General features: G+C 39.9%; 1 protein-coding gene across 1 annotated transcript in view; it reads right to left on the bottom strand.

Moving 5' to 3' along the window:
- The window catches only part of LOC145391144 (putative neural-cadherin 2), a 252,951-nt gene that overhangs the window by 11,247 nt on the left and 214,993 nt on the right, over positions 1-26,711 (bottom strand). Inside the window, exons 24-25 of the mRNA XM_080265824.1 lie at positions 10,012-10,293; positions 4,285-4,385 (exon numbers count right to left, since the gene is read on the bottom strand). Coding sequence (XP_080121950.1) covers positions 4,285-4,385; positions 10,012-10,293 — 383 coding nt within the window. The remainder of the gene's footprint in view (positions 1-4,284; positions 4,386-10,011; positions 10,294-26,711) is intronic.

Genomic DNA, 26,711 nt, shown 5'->3' with positions numbered 1-26,711 from the left:
CAACTAGATGTCATCTCATGATGGGATCTCACCACCTGCATAGTCGGAGTTTTTCCTCGACACATAATTTTGCACCTCCATCTCTGATTTTACGCAACTCAGGATGTAAAGCACACACATTCAAAGCCAGCCAGCCAACCTCACAACTGAAAACATTACCACTCGCGGGTGGTATGCAAGCGGAGTGGTGAAGTTTTCAGTTGTGAGGTTGGCTGGCTAGCTTTGTTTGTGTGTGAGTAAACAAGATATCTCATGATCGGCTTGAGCTATCAACATGAAACTTTCAGGGTATCAAGATATGGTCAAAGTCTTGGACGAGTTTGAAAATGGGCACTCGGGGTCAAGGTCAAGGTCACCAGAGGTCAACTAGCAGACCTCTGGCAGCCATTTTGGTGACCATGCACACGTCTGACATGGGCAGGCAACTCTAGCATGTAGGTTCTAAGGACCTTGTCGCACTGAAGCGGTAATCGTACATAATTCTGAGGCAAGCTGTCCCATCGAGTAGGCCAGAGTTAAAATTAGAATCATATGGCATTCTGGCCAGTCCTTTTTCCGTGTTAACAGTAATACAGGAAATTGACAGAAACTGCTTAGTACCATGCTCCATGAAACGCAGTTTTCTTCCAGCATTTACCTCTGCCTACACGATCAAAGAGTTTTTGTCTTAATATGTCCGATTTCGACACCAGTGTGACGAAAATCTACCTAGAGTTTTATGTACCCTGAGGCTGAAGTGATCTGTATGGCCGTGGAACATCACTTTTTGTCGCTGGAGTAGTGATCCACCCCACCCAGTGCTTCTCACATGGGCATGAATGTGCAGTAGTTTGGAGGCGTTGGGTGAGTAATGCGTGTGGAGTTTTGGCGCTGGCGTTGATATTTCTGTCAATGAATATCTGCGTATATATATTATCCACGGAACCTCGACAGGGTACAGACGCTGAGGCTACCTGTACAGGTCTCAATCAGGCGACCTTTGCAGGCAGGCAGACAGGCCGACCTAAATGTGTATTTGGCCCTTAAAATGTCTGCCCCCGGGTAGGATTTTCTTTTCTTCAGTCCAGAAGGATGGCTATACGCACACTCTAGCAACCTGACCACAGTTCGATTCCTATCAAGCAAGTATGAGTGAAAGGCTGTCTTGACTCGAGAATATATAAGATTGGAGAAGTTAGAGTAGAAAAACTGGTCGATGAAAAACGAGGATGGAAGAGGTTTGGAAGTATACGAGGAAAGATAAGTTATTTCTTGTGGAAAAAGTTTTAGAAATGCCTATATGTTCTTTAAAGGTCTTCCCTTGTAATATGCAGTGTAGACTGCTTTTATACATTCATATATTTCCTTGCAGTAGAGTTCCTTCATCTGAGTAAAGTTGTCCACAAAGTATCAGAGAAAACTTTCTTAAGGTACCTTAGTCACTGAAAGAATTATCAGAGGTAGATTTTTAACCGTGCCAGATAGAGAGGTTTCCATCAGATGGAGCTTCTGCCACTGAAAGGATTAATGGCATCCAATGGAATACACTTAATACTAAGAAATATACTGTCCTTTTCAAGATCATTTTTTAGGAAGTAGGAGGCAGTGAGTATAGTAATTATTAAGAATAAAAAATAATTATAAACTAAAGAAGCTGTCCATAGCTGATGTAACAACACTGCCGTGGGATAATAATAAAACAAGATCAGACACGAAACTTCACAAATTTTAAAACCACATGCACTAAGACCCACAGATAACTATAGTATGGGTATTCCCATTACAAAGGTGGCGCCTCGGCCCCCCCCCACCCCATACATAAATTTATGATGAGGAATATTGTTCAGGCACCTCAACTTGGCAGAGATTTTTCTATCTATAGCACTACTCTATATCTATCACCATTATATCCATCACCATACTTTTTTGTTACAATTGAGCATTTGAGATAGACAAGTGGCTATTTTGGGCCAGGTTAAAGTGGACAGAGTGCAGTAAAATACAAAGGTCAATACTAATTTTATTGCCAACAGTATTAGAGCGAATTTAGGGGAGCTGATTCCGAATATGTCATCGGTTTTGCCAGACTGGCTCAGATTACTGAGATAATGGATACCACCATATCTGAGAAATCAGCTCATCAGCCATCAGAACCCCTGTCATTTTCACGTACATACATTTGTTGCTGAATTAATTTTTAGTTATTTGGTCATCTGCATTAATATGCAGGAATTAAATTTACGTTCATATTTATCACAACGTTTCAGGCCCTTGCTGAAGAACATAAAAAGGGCGAAAAAATCAATCGCGAGGCATAGTCTACTCTCAAGTCAACATGGAAACTGTATCAAATCATACAAAAGTAAACACATGTAATGAGTACAATTACATAAAAACAAAGTAAGCTGATTTAGGTAACTGTAATTAATGCACAGAAAAACGCTGTATCATTTTGAGCGTCGGTCATTAGGACAATCATGTTGGTGGCTCTAGCAGTAGTCTGCCATCATGTGGCTGTCCCATTTGCCTTGATACCTTTCCACCATCACCTTTATATCCTGATGGAACCTCTCCCTTTGTTCCTCACTAAAGTCACCAAGATTCTGTGGAAATCTGTCCAAGTGGATATGGAGAAATTGTGCCTTTATGCTCATATTAGCACCCAAATTTTTTAAGTTATCGATATCTTTCACGCCGATTCTTCATAACTGTCTGCTTTGTGGTTACCCAAGATGTTCTTGACAACTGAGACATAAATGCACCAGGCAGAAACTTCAACATCATTCAAAAACTTTGTGAAATTCAAATATTTTATGAGTTTACGAACCTGAGAACCATCAAAGATACCGGCTTTTCGTTTGTCAATACTCGGTCCAGGGAACGATCTACAAATGTATTTGAAGCAATCACCATCTTTGTCCAGGGCCTTAACAAATTGCTTCATCAGTCGTGGGAGAATGATTTTTTCTCTGTCAACCAATGGCTCGTTAATGATGTTCGCTGCATCTACAGTCATTTTTTTCCTTGAAGGCCGTGTCACTTTTTTCCAGTGATCTTGCTTTGCTCTATCCCACAAGCAGAAGAAACTAGGGTACTTCGTGTATCCACTTTGTTGCCCAAGCATGACGTTCACAATCTTTAGGTCAACACAAATAGACTACCGGGCTCTCATGATGGCAGAGCTTTTGCAAGACCATTTTGATATTTTCATATTCTGAAGTTTTGTTGAGTGAGCAACTGGAAGAGATGCATTGCGGTTACCAATGTGCAATAAAACACATTTCAACTTTCTAGTGGAGCTGTCTATAAAAAAACGCCAATCCTCTGGTCGATAATCCCGTATTCTCATTTGGAGTAGAAGTCTAGGGATGTCACTGCAGTATACAAGTTCTTCATCTTGACTGAAATAAGGAAGAAGTGCGTCCTGTCTTGTCTAATAAGCTGTTATTTTAGTTTCCGGCTTTAGACAGTTCATTTCTTTTAGCTTCGATGCTAAAAGTTGAGGTGCTTTCTTTGACAGACTGAGATCTCGCATCTGATCATTGAGCTCTTCCCTGGGAGAACTGGTTAGGTGTTAAAAAGCTTCCTTCATATTCACTTCCACTGCTACCGCCTGTGCTGCACTCCAAGTCCTGCATTTCTTCAAAAACTGACAATGGAAGGTCAGGCAGTGAGGTAAACACTGGTGTGGGAACGTTTTCTCTGTGTGGCACTGGTCGCCTTGCTGATTCCAAATCCGGAGACTCCCACTTATTGGGGTAAAATCATAATTTGAGGGCCATACATCACCTCTAAAAGTAGAGCTATTTCGGCAAAACAAATGTCATATTTGGATTCAGCACCCCCCCCCCCCAGTATCCTAAATTCGTTCAAACATCCTGGGTAAACTTAGTATGTTTTACTATTTATTTATTTATTTATTTGTTGGACTGTGTTATCATTCAGCCTTTTTGTCCACTAAATCGTCATATTTTCAAGAGATAGAGATGTAGGGAGATAAATCTTTCAGTTGTTTCGCCTTAATTTGGTTTAGAATTTCGGTCTTTTACAACTTATACCACGTATCTCTTTGACGAAAAAGACAATTCTACGGCTTTACATTGCATTCGTAACACTTCTTGGTAACTAGCACTATGTCTGTTTGATAATCTCTTATTACAACTCAGCACCCAAGAAGGTGAGATGTCGCTTTTAGTCAAGTTAGAGAGAGAGAGAGAGAGAGAGAGAGAGAGAGAGAGAGAGAGAGAGAGAGAGATGTCACTTTTAGGTCAAATCATAATGAAATAAATACAGTGGTGATATTACCTGCCATGGCCGCTGCAGGATGTTCCCTTGGTTGAACAGTGGCCCGCATCACATCCAGGCCGACTGCCCACACCCACTAGTCTGTTGCCCAGGTCCACCAACTGTCAGAGAGATACATGGGACCGTCTTATGAGGATCTCAACTAATTCTGATGATAAACTACTCTCCACAGCGGTTAACTATTGCCAGAATTTAATATTCATTCTGATTAGGCTGTGAGGTGTCTGGCAGCTATATGAATGAAGACATATGTATATAGACGCGATCTTATTCACAGAAGCTTAGTAGAGTTTATATTGCATGTACGGTCCGTTGTTGTTTGTGTACTGCCATAGTTGTTCCGCCTGAACTTGGCCCAGTTTTTCATCCTTTTAAAAATATTTCATGTAGATCAAGAGCAGAAACAGACAGGGCTGCAGCCCTGCATTCTTCCCATTGCACTTCTAAGTAACTAACATCATATTCTAGTGTTGCTTTCTTGTTACATCTCAATAACCAAGGTGCAGAGAAGGTAATTTCGGGCCAGATTAAAGTGTACACATTTGCAGTCAAAAGTCCTTCACTGTTCTCAGACTGTTAAAAACCGAAGATACAGAAGAAGCCACGACACATGAAACTAACCTTGAAGGATGGTCATTTTACCAATTCTAAGGAACACAACGTTTCATAAAGACACACCCGAAACTCAGTCCCAGTCATCAGGTTGCTGTTAAATGGTTATCCTGTTAATTTTATCTTCATATTAATCCATTAAGTTTGATGGCGTTATTTTCTTGCTACTTGCGGATTATATTGTCCATATTAATATATAGGCTACTTTTCAAACAGGACTGGTTAGATATAGCCTACATTAATCCCTACACTACCTGAAGGCTGTTTCTAATCTAAGCAAAATCGTCAGAATGATCCTAATCTAAGCAAAATCGTCAGAATGAACTATAAATTAAGTCATCAGACAACAAAGGTTATTGTTGCATGGCGTTGCCCAGTGCAGATGGTATGCAATCAGCGGGTTAGTCTATTTTACATTAATGAGGAGAAAAAAAAATCCGGTGCAGTACTCAATGGCACGGAAAGTTTAAGATAAAAAACAGTCCGTTGTTATATTAGGCTATTCTCTAATACCGTCTCCTCTGAACTTGTGCACATTCGCGGTGCACCCCGATTACTGATAATTAATTGCAACCGCGCATGTCGGTATCATGCTGTTATTAGTTGAAGCTTTAGACGAGTAAAGGGATTATTGATCATGTCGTTACCCGCCTCTCTCTCTCTCTCTCTCTCTCTCCCTCTCTCAGGTGAAAGAGATGAGAAAACTTTGGGGATGAAGTGAGACAGGTTACGTTCCTTTATACCGTATTATCATAAAATTATATCGCACATTTTTCTAAGATTCCCTTTTATTAAAAGCTGTAAATCATTTTGATCTCTGATTAAGTAAAATTTTCTTCAAGCTTAATGGAAAGGGGAATTGATGGAAATATCTCACTAAATCATATATTTCTCTTACTGTGGCTCAAAACGAAAAATCTATTAAAACATAAAGAAAATATGAAATCTATGAACCGACGATTGAATTAAATAGAAGTTTATGAACTGTTGATTTAAATGAGGTAAACCCCTATTCCCGCAATTTGTTATACGAAGAAAAAATCGACAGGTATTTATTAGTGTACCAGATCTTTTTTCTATCTATCTATAGACAGACGCCTTAATCCCATAAGGGATGGCCACAAAAAAATCGCCTCCATGTCGTCCTGTTCCATGCCATTTCGTTGCTCTCCCCCCATCTCGCACCCCATTCTCTCATATACCTCTCCAGTCCATCCCTCCATCTCCATCTTCGTTAGTGGATATTATTGTACAGTATATATTTATGTAAGTAATGTACCAGCCGGTTTGCATAACATGTCCAACATAGGCGGATAAGTCTCTCGTACACGTTCAAGTCGCATTTTGTAGGCCCTGAAAGACAAGAGGTCCATGGGGCCGAGATGGTGCCATGAAAGAAGTGACTCGCCTGCACCCTATACTATTCACAGGAGCATAAGTGTGGAAGATATTTGGAGCGCAGTGTGAGAAGTTCATGTGCAAATTTCTGTAGTAGTGACTGTGCGTGTATGAGTCACATCGAGGGAATCTCAAGTGCAAACATAGATACACTTTAAATGTTAAGTGCAGTTGCTCCAATTTTTAATAGAGCAATTATGAATTTCTTGCACATCATTCAGGAAAATACTGTTAGGCTTCGACGGCTGCATTACTGGGTATCGATCGTCTTTGTTCCCTGTCTTGTGATGAATCGTAATGATAACTCCGTGTCACTGGTATCTTGTATTTTAGTTGGCCTTGGAGGCATCGTAGCACATGTTCTGAGCGAGGCATTTTGCATAATACACCTTACCATTCCTTTGTATGCTGTTTATGTAGTTGTACTATGGATATAGTTTACATCAGTGACAAAGTGACTATTGAGATGTAACGTGCATAATAAACCGCGAAGATAGAGGGGAGGGGAGGGATTATACAGAGAGACTAGCAATTATACAACCTACTGCACAATCCCGGACAAATGAACCTGATAAAGTGGAGATGGAGGGTGCAGGTTCCCTTCTCTCCTTACTGAGTAGCTTGTCGTTTTTCTGACCATCTCCTCGTCTCAGACTGGAGCCATTTAACAGTACAGCGATGATCCTTGCGTTCCTCATTATGAAATAAGACTCGATAATTTTCTGTAATTATGTATATGCATTCGTATTTTGCATTTATTTTGGATCCTAGCACTTATTACAATGAAATTATCATGACATTCTTTACATGAAGATTCATATGAAAAAGTGTTCGGTCTGATTCACTTACACAGGGAATTATATCACAATCGTAGTTACAATGCTATACCCTGATGTGATGGAATAACAATACAGTGTTCGAGATAACTGTCAGTTTCCATGTAAATGTCTTTCTATGGTCAACTCCACGTAACCTTGGATTCTTCTTGACAGTGTAATGGGATACGTAGCGGGAGTGAATCTGACACATGGGCAGTCAAATAAATGTAGATATTTTCAAAACTTAAAACAAGCCACAGTGTCACTGAATGGAATGAAAGGCGGTTGTTCTAGCTACTGAATGACTATAGTAGTGATTTGTGAGAGAGAGAGAGAGAGAGAGAGAGAGAGAGAGAGAGAGAGAGAGAGAGAGAGAGAGAGAGAGAGAGAGAGAGAGAGAGAGAGAGAGAGCAATAATAATCTCAGGAACAAGTAACTGATGCCTTGTATTTTTTGTCTTTATCTGCAAGCATATACACTGGCTGAAGATGTAAGTACGAAATCTCGACCAAAAAGAAACATCTAAACATGCAGATAAGATAAGCTATATGAAGATTCACTAGTATGAATAATGTGGATGTGCTGAGACTGTGGATAATACAATAAAAAAAAAACTGGGTAGGCAATTTGAACAGCATAATGCCAGTGTGGATGTATGCTAGATCATTTGAATATTACGATGGATACTGAGGACAGGATGGTTAATGTTACAGATATGGTGGTTATGTTGGTAAAAGGCTGGTTAATGTGGACAATTGGGTTGGTTAGTGTCGATAACAGGCTGGATAATGTTCCGGAAATAACAGAGAGAACTATGTGGGCAACGAACTAGATACTGTGGATAGTAGGGAGGAAATTGTGGATAAGAGATTAGATAGTGTGGATGAAAGACTGGAGAATCTAAACAGAGGACCGGATAACGTGGATAATAGGCTTTGTAGTGTGTTGACAATAGGCTGCATAGCATGGTGAAGACTGACGTGTGGCTAATCGGCTACATAATGGATAACTGACAGGATAATGTTGATATCAGGGTGGATTGTGACATAATAAGCTGAAGCGTATGTAACAGACAATAGGCTCCTTGGTGTGGTAAACTGAAAGCATAGCATAACAAGCTAATTACTGTGATTACAGCAGGATGGATAGTGTGGATAAGACTGGACGGTGTGGATAAAAGGCAGAATAGTGTGCATAACAGTCTGAACAGTGTGGATAATACTGTAAGATGGATAATGGATAAGAGTAACTAACAGGCTGGCTAGGATGGGCTATAAGCTGGATAGTGCGGATAATAAGCTGGATAGTGTGGATAATAGGCTGAATAGTATGGATAATAGGCTGGACAGTGTGGATAATAGGCTGGATAGTGTATATAATAAACTGAATAGTGTGAATAATAATAGGCTGGATTGTCTGTATAAGAGACTGATAGTGCGGATAATAGATTGGATAGTGTGGATCAGAATGAATATTTACAGTAGATAGGTCTAAATAATGTGGGCAAAACACTGGACAATGTTGATGATTTCTGATACTGGGGATGGTTTATTAGTATGGAGAACAGATTGGATAATATTGATAATCAACTAAAAATTACATACATACCTGTGTTCTTATACCATGCTTAATGATGTGTTAAAATCAGACTGTTCAGTGTAGCTAATATTAGTCTTGTTAGCGCTGAACAATATTGCTGTCAAGCGCCTGATGACTGAACTCGCCACTAGGAAACCTCTAGAGCTTTGATGGTGTAGAAGCTATCGTGAGTGATAATGATTGTTCCTGTTATGTCACTAACATAAATCGTTTAATAAATTTATCATAAAACACCGAGCGAATATACCGGGTGTAATGATCAACCTGAACGAATTATCAACACAAACGCCTGTCGACCAATACACACGATGTAAAACCCAATGTGTAAGGTCATGACCATTTCATGATTGTCTGTGCTGTTATCATAACTAAATGTAAAACACAAATGAATAAACGCAAACTAATTAAAGAAATCACCTAGTTTCTCAGTTCATATTGAGAAACGGAAGTATCATAGCTCGACTGTATATGCCAAGAGTCTGAGCTGGGGAGATGCCTAGACAACAACCCGCCGTCCAGTAAGCTAAGGGTAAAAGAGAGATTGTACCCACCGCTTTGATTATATCAGGTTCTTCTGTCTGGGATTGTGCATATCAGAGCGTAGAATCACTGAAAAGAGAGGTGTCGACGAAAGGAGAGACGCAGAGCACTGAAATAAAAGAGGCAGGGTACTGTCACGACAATCGTAGTCAGCACGAGCGTGGAGACAATATCAGGAGTGATTATCTTTTCTACTATCACTCCTTAACCACTCAACTCCAACATCGGCAATGAGTTATCTCTTACACCACTTTAACCTACATCTCTAATGGTTAATCCTTAAGTTCCTGAGACAGCCTGGGACCGTATAAGCCATTACATCCTCAGGGTAAGGGGATTATTGTGGTTAATGTCCTTCACTGAGATGATACATTCTTCATATTTTTGCTCCCAAGATGATTTTCCACAGCTTATGAGAATTTTCGAAATAAAGGGGTCAGACAGAGCCTTCATTAGCCCTTTCGAAACGAAGTCATTCAGAAGCTGAAAAGAATCATCTGGAGGCATCAACATTTATTTACTAACTGTATTTTTTTTTTACAGTTCTGTTCAGAAGACTTTGTAGCACCTCTTTCATAGCTGTTTATATTGTACATTATCTCTCACTTTTTAAAGTCTTCTTTATACCGACGCAGATTGAATAAATAGCTGAGGAGTATTATTGGAATACTAGGTACACGAAGAAAATACCAAGAAGGAAGGGGTAGAGGGTTAGATGGCGTCCTAACCCCATGAAAATTAGATCTTTTATGTGCCTTACCTGTCCATTAATCCTGAGGTTCCTGATACATCCGGAGAGAGGTGCTGCAGTGAAGACGTGGGTGAGATAAGAAGGCACGGGATGAGCAAGACCGCCCACCTGTAACGGCCGGCACGGGCTCAGTACCGGAGATCCTGAAGGTAGTTGTGTGGTGATCCTGCATGAGTGATGATGTGAGGAGCCTGTTGGGGTTGTGGTGATGGTGGTGGTGGTGGTGGTTGGGCTGGAGGGTGTAGATTCCAAGGAGCCACCTACACAGTCGTCAACCACAAACTGAAGTATCTGAAAAATGCGATAAAGATCAAGTTAAAATGGAAATGAGCTTCCTGGAGTCAAATAAGGAATGAAAGGTTGAGTGGTAGTTGATGGGAGAGACCTCTGAGAAACTGCCCGGACAATCATCAGCCACAAACGGCGCTGCCTTTAAAAATGACCAATTTGGGATTAAAGAAAGGAAAGGGTGATTGTGAGGATGGTGGAGATTTCCAAGAAACTACTCTTACAATTCTTAACCCGTTCAGTCTGATCACATAGTTTTTTTTTTTTTTTTTTTTTTCCCCCAACTTTCAAACAAGAGTTCTGAAGGCTTCGAGAGTCCTCGAAATGAAGACATCAGTGACAGCCTTCACTTACCTTTTCACTGCTAAAGGGGATCTCCTATGCAAGGTATAGTTGTCTGATAGAACCAAGAATAAAATAAAATAGAAAGTGCATCCTCTAACGGAAGGAGTTACCTACGAACTGCACTGCTTGCTTAGATGAAAAAATTGGGTGGGGTCTCCTTGGTCAGCGGGTTGGTGTGGATTTGGCCGGGTGTAAGGGTTTTGACTACACACACACACACACACACACACACACACACACACACACACACACACACACACACACACACACACACACACACTTTTACAGCATTCAACCATAAACTGTGCTACCTGCCATGATGACAAATTTGGGGGTTAGAAAAAGTAACTGGTGTTTGTGTGGTCGTGGGTGCGTGAGTTCTCCATGGAAAATAACATATACAGTCGTCAACCTCATGCTGCACTGTCTATAAAGACGGCAAACTTGAGGTTCAGAAAGGAACAGGTTATATAATATCCTGTATGGATTTTACCAGGCTCTTGCTGGATAGCATGCGTGCAATTGGTGTAAGTATTCGTTATGTGCATTAGACTGCCAGAAAATCAACATACGATCACGCACACATGTATATTGTTTTTTAAATAACTTTTTTCTTAGTCTTTCATGGAAAGATAATGATCAAAAAGATATACATAATTCTGAGAGATGATGAAAGACATAGGCGTATGACGTTGAAGAAAAGTTACAGTGATGTGCTTGACTGACTTGTTTGCAGCAACTGAGGAGGTTCCGAGTTTATGAGTCATCTAAAAATTAGTTGTTTTTTCTTTTCCAATCAGAAATTATAGACAGTTCAGAAGTTATGTGCATCATGGCCCTGGGGTGACATCTGTTGAAGTGAAGGGTTGAATTATTTACAATGAGTAGAAAGAATTACATGTTCAGCTGAGATTATCAATGATATATTACTGGAACGGAACTGGTGACAGGACAGACCTTGAGGAACACTACTCGTATTAACCCTAGATAAGTAACCTTCTGAAACGGTCCTTATTCAAGTAACCTGGGGTAGAATCAACCCCACCAAGAAAAAAAAAAATGTGAAAAAATAGTTCTTGTAGTGGTAAGTGGTGGCGACCATCATCCACTCACTTGATGTAGTGCCGCCTACTTCTTCCTTAGCCTTTATCATTCTTTTTCTGTGCCTGCCCTCCTCTCTTCCAATTTTTCCCATCTTTCCTGTCACTTGTTATTGCATTTCTTTCCATTACAGGTGGCTTTACATTGAGTGACAAACCAAATGGTTTCCTGTAAGCCAAGAAACCATTTACAGTGCTGGGTGGTAACCATATAACCAAACCATACGTGCTCCCTACGTGTCAGCAAGTGGGTTGGTGGAGGGTTAGTGCCCCTCCCCGTAAAACAAATAACTCAAAGTCAAATGGCCACCCCTTACGGGATTATGGCATCTGGCAATAGACAGACATACATCATCGTAAAAATACACATGAGTAAACTTTCATCTTTATACTGTTTTGGTCCTAAAACTATTATGAATTGAATATTAAAAATATTTTAAAAATATGAAAAAATCCATTTTCGAAAAATTGAAATTATTCCCAAGTTGAAGCTGAGACAGGTCCAGTCTCTGTAGTGGCACAGATAGATGAAGGGTGGAACCTCTTGTGGCCCAGAGCACAACCCCATGGACGAAAAATAATGTCTGGATAAGAGGGAAAAAAATAGGGTCACACTATAGGTAACCTGGGGTAGTTTCTACCCCAAAACCGCTGGGGTAGGAAACCTATAGGAGGTGCAACTGGAAACCCCCCCCCCCTTTGAGTGATGTCTGGATGAACAATGAAGCTACTGAGTGGCCCAGGCCCGGGTGACATACGGCATCGGTATGACAAGCAAAAAAAAAAAAAAAATGTCCTGGGGTAGAAAACACCCCAGGTTACCTATCTAGGGTACACCTAGCCTTCTGACTTTATCTCGGGACCTTTTCCTCTGGCCGGATTATTCTGAAAGTTAAATTACTTTATCTTTCTTGTCTCTCAGCCCTTCCACCTAACTTGGTTAAAATCGGACCAAAGCTGCTTGAAGTGACCTTGCCATTGACTTTTGGCCTCTTTCAGCTACAAATTAATCACCCGTCCCACTTATTGTCATCAATTACTGTGATAAATTTGTTGTAATCCCGTCCAATTGTTTTCCATAATCTTGCAACCACAGAATGACAAACAAGTAAATAAATCCAGTTAAACACACAACGCCCTTGCTCTTTCGCTCAGTGGTGAAATTAATATCAGAGAAGAAATGTATTGTAAGTATCCCAAGTGTACGGAAATACGACCCATAGTGCATTTCCACCGTCTAACTGATATATGTATCTCATGAACGGGGCAAATAGGCTGATATCAGAATAATGTAGTCTGCTGATGTGGTCTGCTCAGTCAGCGTGCTAGCTTAATATCTGTCATTATATATCTCAAGGGCTACTGGGAGAAGACTGAATACAGAATATACCTACAAACACTCTTTACTTTTTTTTTTTTTTAAGAACTGACATACCTGATGAAAATTTGGAAATGTTTCAAAATAACTTATTTTATAATATGCTTTTTACGTCCACTGATATTGCATGGAAGACTGACTTTATACTATACAACCCATGAAATACACTGTGCATTCAGAAATTTTAGCCTTGATGAAAACGACACGCACAACAATAGTGTTCACTAAGAAACCATTGATCATCTGAGCTGTTGTTGCCCCAAATTCAATTGAATATGAACCGGGGGGACTGGAAGATGAAATTATCCATCTCCTGCAATCCATCTTCCTTCTTTCGAGGGAACAGAGGGGGAGTTGAGAGATTTTTGTATAAACAGACTGTGGAGCCGCCCACTAATATTGGTGCCACCACATGAAGGCATCCCTTTCCAGCACTGATCACCAGGTACTAGTCAATAATTATTTTACACGTCCAGGGTTCCTAACTAACATCTAGGGTCCTATATCTTGTAATCCGAACTAACAAACCAATATTCCAGCCCTTCCAACCCGCTTGATAAACTCCTGCATCCAGATAACCCCTTTTTAACCGTGTCAGTAAGATGGCGTACTGTACATTTGATTATATTCTTACTATCCCCCAAACATTCCTTGAACTTAGAGAGGATGTCTTGTTGTGATGTGGATCGTTGAAGGAACACCTAACACCTCCAGTTGGAAAAGTCTCTACTAAGCGGGATAAAAACCACTGAAGAGAGGAGGAATAAAATATGTCTTCATAGTGAACCGGTTAAATTTAGTTATGGCCATCAAATGTGTTAATTAATCGTTAGGGAAACTTTTTTTCTGAATAAGAATTAATTTACGCTGCATATAAAACCTTTCCAGTTCGAAAAATTTATCCAGAGCGATAGAAAATCATCAGGAGACAGCAAGAAAAACTACTTGGACTGAGGAGGATAACAATGGTTGGCTTAGCAATGTTTCGTCAGATTTTGACAGTTACGAGACATTATTAATTTTCGCTGCGTCGGAAAATCAATTGGACGGGAACCCAGCGAGCTGCACCGCTGACAATGTAAAGGAACCACCGACGGCAACTGTTTATACAGTCAGTAATCTCTTACACTTTTAGGATTCTGAAGCAAGGAAGACATATTTCAGCTCGGTTGATATTACTGTTTGCTCAGGTTAGGTTGGCTCAGATTTTCGTCCTTTTACAGCTCATTCGTCGTGGCTCAGCGGCAGAATAAATCAATACAGTGAGTGGCTCCAAGCTTTTTTTTTTTTTTTTTTTTTTTTTTTTAAATAACAGAACGGAGGAAGGAGAAACAAATGAATAAAAAAAGATAATAATCCATACACCAGATTACTGGTGTCCTCTGTTCATAAAATATCTGTAACAGTTAGACTTTAACAGCTGTGGGTTGAAATTTGGGGGAAAACAACTCTGGGGAAGCGAGTTCCAGAGAGATGCAATTCGGGGAATGAAAGACTTCTGATAGGCAGAAGTTCTGCAATATGGCTGAGTGACATTCCAGTCATGAGCGCTACCAGATGCCCGTGTAGCACGAGGGAAGGCATGGAGAGGTGGCACCATGGACGCAACTTCGTCTGAGCATTTGCCAAAAAAATATCTGTAAAATAAGGCAAGGGAGGCAACATTCCTTCGTACTTGCAGGGGAGGTAGTTTATTTGTAATGGCAGAGTTGTTAATAATTCTAACGGCTTTGTTCTGAATTTTGTCTAGTTGTTTTAATGCAACCTCTCCACATCCATTCCACAAGGGTGGGCAATATTCAACATTAGAGCGCACGTGACTCTTATAAATTATAGTTAACTGCTTATCAGCAAACCTTAACAGTGAAGAGAAAACAGTGATGCGCTTGTCAAGATTTCTTAAATATTATACAATGTTTAGAATGACAGCAACCTTAACTACCTCTCCTTCCACTTGCCTGCAGTCCCCTTCTCTGTTCATGTATTTAGTTGATTTTACTGTTTTATAATGGAATACTGTGCATCTTCATTTACAGAGTCTGCTGGTTATTAGTGGATAATTTCTTTCCTTCCTCTGCTTATAATTTCTAGAAGTGAAGTTCATGAGGTAATATATTTATTTCACCCGCGGTCGCAAACCAAGAGTGGCTGTTACGTTTTCCTTAGTGTGTTCTTACCTAATTGTATCTTTACAGGAATGAGTCAAGCTCGTACTGTCCCGTGTCTTAAACCATATGTATCGTACATATACTTAAATTTGCGAATTGTTTTGGCACACACTATTTCATTCGGTAGTGCATTCCATTGATCAATTGCTCTGTTTGGGAAACTGAATTTCCTTACGTCTTATCACCTCTCTTCTTATACAGTTTTTTGCAGTGTTCTCTTGCTGATGCTTCTCCATATGTTAAGTAATCATTTATGTCTATTTTCTCCTTCCCTGATATGCACTTATATAGAATTATCATGTCACCTCTTTTCCTTCTCTCCTGTAGTGTTGGTAGATTCAGTTTATTTAGTCTTTCTTCGTAGCTTAGGTCCCTTAAGCTTGGTATCCATCTTGTAGCGGCCCTTTGAACTTTTTCAATCTTGTCTATGTGTTTTTTGAGATGAGGACTCCAGACTACTGATGCATATTCCAGGGTTGGTCTAATGAATGATGTTATTATCCTTCTTAGCATGTCTTCATTTATGTATGTGAATGCCATTCTCATATTTGCAAGCAGTGTATACATGTTCCGTACCTTCTCGCTGATGTGGTCAGCCGGAGATAGTCTGTTATTGATAATCACACCTAGGTCCTTCTCTCTTTCTGATGTGTATAGGGTTTTATTTCCTAACTTATAATCCCAATCAGGTCTCTTTCCACTTTTACCAAACTTTATTACATGACACTTGTCCACATTGAATTCCATTTGCCATGTATTACTCCATTCATGAAGTTTATTTAATTCTTCTTGTAGCTCTTTACAAGAGTCTGTGTTAGTAATTCTCCTTTGTATTTTTGCATCATCTGCAAACATATTCAGATATCTCTCATTTCCAGTGTTACTGTTTATATCATTTATATACACTAAAAACATAATTGGTGCCAGCACTGAACCCTGTGGTACTCCACTAGTCACTTCTTTCCATGATGAGTAGTTTCCTCTTAGTACTATTCTCATTTCTCTTTTTATGAGAAAATCTTGCATCCCACAAAACAGTTTGCCTCGAATTCCTCCTTGATGGTACAGTTTCCATAAAAGTCTTTGGTGTGGTACTGTGTCAAAAGCTTTCTTGAAATCTAAATAGATACTGTCCACCCATCCTTCTCTTTCCTGTATTGTGTTTGTTACTCTGTCATAGTAGCTCAACAGATTAGTAACACATGATTTTCCTTTTCTGAAACCAAATTGTCTTTCTGTTATCATACTGTGTTCTTCTAGATGATTTACCCAAGCTTTTCTTACAAGCTTTTCTAATACCTTGCTTACAACACTGGTCAGTGATACTGGTCGGTAGTTGAGTGGATTTTGTTTATTTCCTTTCTTGAATAAGGGGACAATAGTTGCTTTCTTCCAAATATCACGTAGTTTACCTTGACTCAAGGATTTCTTGAAAATGAAAATAATGGTTTACTTAACTCCTTTGCACATTCTCGTAGTACCCAACATGAAATTCCATCAGGACCACTTGCTTTTCCTCTGTCTAATTTACTTAACTCCTCCTGTATTACTTTTTCTGCTATTTGTATATCTGGTAGTATGTGTGGACATGCATGTTCCACATAGTCCCTCTCAAAAATTTTTTCTTCTGTAAAAACTAATTGGAAATTCTTATTTAGTGCTTCACAAATATCTTTCTCTTGCGTATAAGTGATTCCTTCGTCCGTAATGGATTGTATTATATCTTTTACTCTGGTTTTGCTTCTGATGTAGCTGTAAAACAGCTTTGGTTGATCACTACTTTTATTTATTATATCCTCCTCAAACTATTTTTGGGCTTCCCTCCTTATTCTTGTATAATCGTTTCTTGCCTGTTTGTAATTATTATACGCCCTTTCATTATTGTGTCTTCTGTATCTATTCCACAACACATCTCTTCTTTCTTTTGATTTTTTACATTCTGTATTGAACCATTTCTGTATTTTCTTATCTGCTTCTTTGTGCTGTGGGATGTACTTCTGGACTCCTATTTCATAAAATTCACAGAATTTTTTATATACAGCATTTAAATTTTGTCCTCTAAGCTCATTTTCCCAATCAACTTCTAAGAAATACTTCTTTAGGTCTTGATAATTTCCCTTTTTATAGTTTAGGCTCTTTTTGTAACTTTCATTGCTGTTAACTATGTCATATGCTATCCTGAAGTTGTAATTTAGTACTGCATGATCGCTTTTGCCGAGTGGAGGGTGATATATTAAACTGTCAATATCATTTTCTTGCCTAGTAAATATTAGATCTAGCACTGAAAGTACATCGAGTCCTCTTTTTCTGGTGGTTTCCCTCACATGTTGCGTTAGGAAAAACTCTTGCACGAGATCCAGGAGCTTTTGGTCCCAACAGCTTTCTTGGCTAATTATATCTAGAGTATTCCAATTTATATTTGTATTAAAATCTCCAGTTAGTACAATTCTTTCTGATTTCTCTTCCATTTTATGTAGTAATGATCTCAAACTCTGAATTGTACTCTCTGCCAGGTCCTCATATTAGTCTCTTTCCCATGTGTTTGATCTGGGTGGCATGTACAAATTGGCTACAATTATTTTCCCTTCAGATGTGTTGATCTCTACTGCAATCAGTTCTACTTGTGATGGTATATCTAGTTTTATTTCATTGACTTTTAGATTTTTCTTAGTTAATATTATAATTCCTCCTCCTTTTTTTAGATTTCTGTCTCTTCTCCATATATTGTATTCCTCTAAGTTTAGTATGTCATTGGATATCCTTGGTGTTAATTTTGTTTCAGTTAGGCATATTATTTGTGGTTCATTTTCTCTGACATAATCATTCATCTCTAGTAATTTAGATACCATTCCATCCACATTTGAGTACATCAACTTTATCATCTTGTTTATATACTTGTCATGACATGGTTTTACTTCCTTCCTCCTTTTTATTCCATCCTGTTTGTGTACCACTTTCGTACCTGCAATCCTATTACTTTGTAAAAAAAAATTGTTCTTCTCCTCTTCTGATCTTCCCTCATTTTTTGTTTTTGCTTCCTCCCTCTTCTCTTTCAGTAATTCCAGTTCCTCTTGTGTTAGGCATCTTTTTATCCATACATTTTTGAACTCCTCTTTTTCCATAAGATTCTTTGCATTTTTTAGTATCTCCTCCACAGTGTTTACACTCTGGAAAGTCACCTTTAGAGGTCTTGTCTTGCTTTTCTCGTATTTCCCTAACATTTTGTGTTCCTCTATGTCTTTACTACAGATTTCCTCTGATACTTCCTTCAGTAAGCTCATTACATTTGTGTGTGTGTGTGTGTGTGTGTGTGTGAGTGTGTGTGTGTGTACCCGTGGATGCGTGCGTGTGTGTACGTATGTGCAGTGTGTATGTGTGCATGGATGTGTGTGCACACAAGTATGTATGCATGTGTGTGCGCGTGTGCATCTGAATGTATGAGCGTACGTGTGTCTGCTTGTGGTGTGGCGGGGGGTAGGTGGGGGGGTGAGTGTGTGTGCATGTGGACGGAATAAGATTTTACTTAACCAAACTTGGGTCAGCCAGGGGGGTTGACCATTTGTTATTTACAGCAGTAAGTCAAAGTCACACGACTAGCTTAAATTTTGACCTAGCAAGACTGATCTGAACAGTTTTATGAGGTTTAGACCAGCTTAGGTGGAAAGGTCAAGGGTAATGCGAACACGAATAGATTTGGCCTTGAGAACAATCTACTTTATAAAGGGGACCTTCTGTCTGCCTGTTTGTTCATTCACGAACTACTCCCTCAATTTTCATTTTACCTCACCTTAACCTACATACCTGGAATCCTTATGACCCAAGGAAGGTTTTCAGACCAAAAAGATCGATGGTGTGAGGGAGGGGGGCAAAGTAGTAAGAGTAACCAATCTTGTGGTTAAATCTATGGTCAAAATGGCCCAAATTTGGCTGTTTTTGGCCAAGATCTTGGCTATTTTGAAGGAGTACCTTGGCTGTTTTGGGGGTAGAGTATGGGAGAAGGGACGAATAAAGAACGGGGTGATATGTTCTGGTCAAAAAGAGTGAGAGAAGTGAATTGACCGGAAGGAAAACTACCACCGTTGACCCTGCAAAGTTCAAGGTGACTTACGGGGCTGAAGCACGTAAATGTTTGAAATTCGTCGAAGAAGTTCTCGATAAAGTCGATATAAGCGACGGTTTGGTATGAAAAAATCAGTAGTGCGACTGGGAAACGTGGAAGGTGTGTGCAAGATATTCACAGAAGAAATCTGTGCGGCATGTGAGGTGGAGCGTCGAGTGAAGAGAAGACAAAAGGGAGTGCAAGGAACAGCATGGTGGAATGAAGAGGTGAGACAGGCTGTGGCGCAAAAGAAGAAAGCATATAGTGAGTGGATGAGAAACAGTGGCGTGGAGAAAGTTGAGAGACAGAAGAGTTATACGTATAGAGGAAAAAAAAAAAGTGAAGAAGTTAGTAAGAGAGTAATAATGAACGGGGTCAAAAGAGTGCGAGAAGTGAGTTGACCGGAAGTATTAGTAATTTTTGCCCGGCGGCGCCGGGAACTTAAGCTATGGTGGTACCATTCATAAGTGGCGGTTTGGGTGGGGCACGAACCTCTGTACAGTGTTGCCACGTGTTCCATACCCGCTATGTGAACGGCTCTGATATATGTAATAGGCATCACAGTAAGATAAACACATAAGAATATAATGATAACGTGTGTATTATAATAGATGAAAGAACAGTAAACTTATTATGCATAAAATATACGGCAATGCAGAAACGTGGCATAAATATTTTACAGTGTTGCTTAAAAAAAGTAGTCACTTTTATTGGCTGTTACCGTATTTCTGGGGTTGGTAATAATGTCACAATCATGATTATAAGATAATGTGCAGGAATATAAGTAAAAATATGTCAATTTCTTAGTAAAAAAAAAAAAAACATTAAACCCTCGTGAGCGGCAACACTCACACAGACCCAATTCCACCTGGCCAGAGCTTCCTCTGTCCTAGGCCTGTTTGGGGACACCTTTTAAAAAAAGACGCACCAAGACTTTAACCTCCTGGGTGGTGTGGAAATAAAGTCAAATTTACAATATGTACATTATAACGTAAAAGAAAATAACCAAAATGTATCCTAAAATACCACAGACGAGAGAGAGAGAGAGAGAGAGAGAGAGAGAGAGAGAGAGAGAGAGAGAGAGAAAGGGGGGGGGGAAGGCAGACCTGGGGCAGTGTTGAGTGCAGCTGAGTGAGAGATGGAGGAAGGGAGGGAACGAAGGAGGGAGAGAGTGATTGAATGAAAACAAATCATGGTGCCACAATAGTGAGGTCATCTGGCGCCATATGTAAAATAATAATATTTTTAAATATAATTATATATAATAAAAACAAAATAAAGAAGTGAAAGCACAAGTTTATGTCACTCATAAAAGAAACAAAATTCCCAAGGGTGACGTACATCTCCCCCCAGGAGAGAGAGAGAGAGAGAGAGAGAGAGAGAGAGAGCAGGCCAGGGGCAGTGTTGAGTGCATTGTCAAGCTGAGGGAAAGATGAAGGGAGGGAAGGAAGGAGGGCGAGAATAATTCAATGAAAACAAATCAAGGCGCCGCAACACCAAGGTCATCTGGCGCCATATGTAAAACATTAATATAATAAAAAACAAAATAAAGAAATGAAAGCACAAGTTTATAAGACACATAAAAGAAACAAAATTCCCTAGGGTGACGCACATCTCCCCTCAGGAGAGAGAGAGAGAGAGAGAGAGAGAGAGAGAGAGAGAGAGAGAGAGAGAGGCATCGCAGGTATGGAAAACGTGGCAACACTGTACAAAGGTTCGTGCCCCACCCAAACCGCCAGTTAAGAATGGTACCACCATAGTCAGTCATAAAGTCAAGGTCCCAGGGTAAGGTGAAAGCTCTACTTGTCTGTCTGTGTGAACAAAATAAACAAAATAATTTTGAATTGCTCTGGACCAAACCTGGGGGAAGGATTGACGATCTGCCAGGTGGTTGACCCACTGTTATTGAAAACAATATGTCGAAGGCCAAAGGCCAAGGAAAAGTCAGATTAAACCAGATTTTAGATGCTTTGAACAAAACTCTGATTAAGTGTTTAGACAGATTCACTTAGACATTCACTTAGAATTCATCACTCACATCATTCACTCTCAGTATTTGCGCTGCAGTAAAGTCGACAATATAAAAGGAAAGAAAAAGTATCGAAACGCCTGCTGTGCTGTACATTTGAAGCAGAGGAAGAAGTGTTTTCAAATAATGAATGTGTTGTACATCCTTTTTCTAGTAAGAAGTGTTTTACTATTATACTAATTGATATTACGAAAAAATGGCATAACCCCTTCCCCCTAAAAAAGGGGGGAGGGGTGAATATTGCTCAAGTTCTATCTCAGAAGGTAAGGGTATCTTTTTATTTTTTATTTTTTCCATTTTACTCAAATACACTTGCCTTTACAGGATCCCCACTGAGTTTCTTATTGAACAAGCCAACTGTCTCGCTAGGATTCTTTAGCGTCAATTTGAGTGAGGTGCCATACAAGGGAACTGTAGAATTCTCATGCAGATGTAAGTTAATGGGAAAAGCGAATATGGAATTAGTACTGGTGCAGTATGTTAAAAAATAACCCATTCTGGATATTTATATTATGATTCATACTACATACATATCACGAATGTTGCGAGACCCGTGAATACTGTGGAACACGATCTTCCTTTATCATACCTACGAGCTAATACATCTGGAGTTTGGAATCAGGTTTTCATTTAAGTAACCATGTGTTAATACTGTATGCCAGACAAGGCCGGGCCGACGGCGGTGGCGATGGACTCATCACCCTGGTACACCAATCCGTCAACTTCTCAGATACTATACTCGATTTCTTTCACTTTCCTGAATGTGGCACCTGCGCAGTCCTGCCGCGTAACTGGTTGGAGTGAATGTGTCCGAATTCGCCGGTTAACCATAATAAACATTATAATAACGGCTTCAATTTCATACCTGAAGTATCATATTTACAAAAAACAACTGGACATTATATTCCAATTCCCATAAATGCTGTTTCGCACTGTCATTTTACAATACAGACAATGAATTTGAGTAAGCTGAATTTGAACTGAAATATTCATTGTTGTAAAAGGTACAGAGTTGTTGCATCTCTAATAAATAAGTAAATATATATACAGTACTTCTATCTATTCTATTGCCAGACGCCTCAATCCCGTTTGGGGTGGCCACAAACAAATCGCCTCCAAGTCGCCCTGTCCCCCGCCATTTCACTGCCCTGCTCCCAACTCACACACCCCTCTCTCATATACCTCTCCACCCCGTCCCTCCATCTCATCCTCGGCCTCCCCCCCCCCTCTTCCCCCCTCCACCTTACTCACATACACTCTCTTCGTCAGTCTTTCACCCTCCATCCTCTCCACATGGCCAAACCACCTCAGTGTGTTCCTCATAACGCTTCCTATCACATCCACATCCACACCACAACGCTCCTTTATATCCTCATTCGTCAGCCTGTCTCTCCATGTGACTCCACAGGCTTCTCTTAAATAACTCATTTCCACTGCTCTCACTCTTGACTTGTGTCCTTCCAACAACGCCCAAGCTTCACTTCCATACGTTAGAGTTGGTATTACAATACTGTCATATAGTAACTTTTTCACTTCCATGCTCACTTCCCTGTTTCTTATCACTGCTTTCAAGGAACCAGCAACCTTTCTTCCCTGCTGTACCCTTTCAAGCACTTCACCCTCCAAACCTCCATCCTTACTCATCACACTACCCAAGTACTTAAACGTACTCACATTTTCCAATTCCTCACCATCCAACCTCACTGTACATTCACTGATTTCACCTCTCTCAAAGACCATCACTTTACTCTTCCCTACATTCACCTTTAGTACTTATGGATATATATACCTACGGATGATAAGGGCGAAGGTATCAAAGCAGTGGAGTAGGTGTGATCCATAATAAAGTCTGATATCTTGCGAGACGAGAAAATTTGTTTTTTCCGCCTGGCCGTTTCTCGTGCCCCCCTATCTTTTTTATTTTCAATAGCAGAACAGAGGAAGGAAAAACAAATGAATAACAAAAAAAACTAATCCATACACCAGTTTGCTGGTGTCCTCTGTTGATAAAGTATCTGTTACAGTTAGACTTGAACAGCTGCAGGTTGAAGTTTGGAGGGAAACAATTCTGGGGAAGTGTGTTCCAGAGAGATGCAGTTCGGGGAATGAAAGACTTCTGACAGGCAGAAGTTCTGTAATATGGCTGAGTGACATTCCAGTCATGAGCGCTACCAGATGCCCGTGTAGCAAGAAGGAAGGCATGGAGAGGTGGCACAGTGGACGCAACTTCGTCTGAGCATTTGCTATAAAAATATCTGTAAAATAATGCAAGGGAGGCAACAGGATTATTAAAAATTCTAACAGCTTTGTTCTGAATTTTGTCTAGTTGTTTTAATGCAACCTTTCCACATCCATTCCACAAGGGTGAGCAGTATTCAAGCTGAGAGCGCACATGACTTGTATAAATTATAGCTAACTGCTCATCAGTGAAGAAGTTACGGAATCTGTACAATAATTCAAGCTTCTTTGAGGCGGTTTTAGCAAGCGATCTGACATGAGAGGTCCAGCTGAGAGCATGTTAAGTGAGACACCGAGGATTTCAATACTTTTGGAGATGAGAATATTTGTACCACTGAAGGTAGTATACGAATCTGGGAATGCCTGTCTATTAGTAAATTGTATATATTTAGTTTTACTAGCATTAAATGAGACAAGGTTGTTTTGTCCCCATTCACTGATTGTAGATAAGTCTTGATTTATGGAGATGGCCGTACTAAGTTGAGAGTTAGAAATATCAGACTTTGTAAACGGGTGTCTGAGTGTGAATGAACTATGAAGTGTTGAGTCATCTGCGTATGAATGGATGGGATTGTGGATGACAGATAAGAGATCGTTAATATGAACCAGGAACAGGGTTGGTGCCAGAACCGATCCCTGCAGCACGCCAGCGTTAATTGAGTGGAAATTGGAATGTACATCATCTATTTTTACTCTTATTTTTCTGTCGTTGAGATATGAGGAAATCAAAGGAACAAAAGACTTTAGCCCATGGCAAGGGAGATTAGACAACAGGGAATGGTGCCATACTCTGTTGAAAGCTTTAGAAATATCAAAGGCTACTGGATGAGTTTCTCCATGTAGGTGGATTGATTGATGGATGGTATGAGTCAGGAGACTGAGCATGTCAATGGTGGATCTTTCGTGGCGAAAACCATACTGTCTGTCGCTAATTACGTTGTTGGATTCAAGATGTTTAACAATGTGCTTATTAAGTAAAGTTTCGAATACCCCACCAAGAGAAGAAGTGACAGCTATTAGTCTGTAATCAGAGGGGTCAGAGGAACTTCTTTTCTTTGGAATTGGGTGGATATTGGCTTCTTTCCATTAATCAGGGAAAGAAGAAGTACGTGTGCATAGTCTGAATAATCTTGCAAGAACAGAGGCAAGTTCTGGGGAACACTTCTTCAAAACAATTGGCGGAATTCCATCTGGGCCTGGAGCTTTATTGGTAGGCATATCTAGGATGGATTTTATGTATCTTTTCTGTACTTTAAGTGGGGCATTTTCGGGAGAGTCAAGTTCTAGTACTGGGACGTTCTGGCTGGCTTCCTCTATGGTAGAATTTCTGGCAAATGTTCTGACAAAGATATCTGCTTTCCCACACGGGTCATTTTGTAATGTTGCCATCTGAAGATTTTACTGGGGGAATGGATGATGACTTGCTGAAGTTACTACTGAAAGAACTGAGGAGTTGACCAGAATATTCTATTGTTACTAGGGTTGTTAAGTACTTTTGATGCTTGATTTTGAAGAAAGTTTGATTTTGCGAGATTTATTACAGCTTTTGCATGGTTTCTAGTAATTTTAAATTGAGAGAGTGATTCAGATGTTTTTTATTTTAAGTAAGAGTTGTATGCTAATGACTTTTGGCCTGTTGCTCTGGCACAGGTGCTATCAAGCCATTTTTGAGAGTTCAATCTTTTAGTGAACTGTTGACTTGGTATGAATAAATCCATACCAGCTAGTATTAAGTCGCAAATGTAGGACTGGGTGGAATTGGCATTCCTAGAGAAGAAAGACTGCCATGGAATGTCAGCAAGATAATCTCTAAATCCATCCCAGTTTGCCCTATCAAAGTGCCATGGGGTCACCCTGACAGGTTCAGAACGGGGAGGTTTGGGGGGGTTAACTAATGGGGCTTTGATGAGATTGTGGTCAGAGGATCCAATTGGGGACAGTACCTCTATCCTGTATTGATCTGGATTATTTGTCAGGAATAGATCCAAGAGATGGGCATTATAGTCAAGATTATCTGGTATTCTGGTTGATTGCTTAACTAGCTGCGTGAGATTAAATGATTCTGCAAACAGCTTGCATTCTAGACCAGCATCGTCAGTCCTGGCAGAATGCAATAACCATTCAACATTATGTATGTTAAACTCACCCAAAATGGTAATTTCTGTGCTAAGGGAAAAGTTAAGGTTTCTCAACTGTGTGGATATGGAATCAAATACACTGAATTCCAAAGAAGCACTGGGGGAGCGATAGACTACACAGATATATTTGGTAATATTTTGACAATTTAGTTTATACAATGAGTAATCAAAACTGGATGAAGTAAAGTTTAAAATGGTGTCAACTGCAAACTGATATTTGATATAACAACAGGCGCCGCCCTTGTTGCGGAAGTTTGTGAAGAAACGGTAACCGGGAAAACAAAATGGGGATATTTCAGTAGAGGGTGAGATTTGTGGTTCTGTGAGGAATAGGGCCAGAGGGGATATGGACTGTAGGAAAAAATGAACTGAATTTAAATTGGTACTAAGACCACGGATGTTGGTGAAGAATAAGGCAGCACTTTCACTTCTCCGCTGACGAGCATGACCTGAAATTGCACTAGTTGCTGTCGGCACAGTCGCTTGATGGCGACCAAGAGGACCCTGTGCTGCCAGCCCTACCCTGCCGGTGGTGGCAATCCGAGGTACCACTTCATTAGAAATTAATATTGCAGCGGCCATTGCTAAAGATAGTGGGAATAGAAGGTGTGAAATCTTATGTGCATGTAGTGTAGTGTAGACAATTGAAGGTAGATGTAGCGGCTGTTCCATTCATCTCCCCACTTCCACCACTTAACCACTGACAAAACCACTAAATTATTTAGAATGGTACTATTGTCTAATGTAACCACTTAACCACTGACAAAACCGCTAATTTACTTAGAATGGTACTATTGTCTAATGTAACAAGTGCCTAAGTATTAAGAAACCTTTTATTTGTTCATTTTTTAAAAAATATAAGGAGATGCAACAACTCTATACCTTTTACAACAATAAATATTTCACTTCAAATTCACCTTCTTCAA

Source organism: Coenobita brevimanus, chromosome 17 (genome assembly GCF_032717465.1).
Source record: "Coenobita brevimanus isolate Jiangsu-jjx chromosome 17, ASM3271746v2, whole genome shotgun sequence".
In the NCBI taxonomy this organism is placed as follows: Eukaryota; Metazoa; Arthropoda; class Malacostraca; order Decapoda; family Coenobitidae; genus Coenobita; species Coenobita brevimanus.
This window is presented reverse-complemented; position numbering and strand designations above follow the sequence as displayed.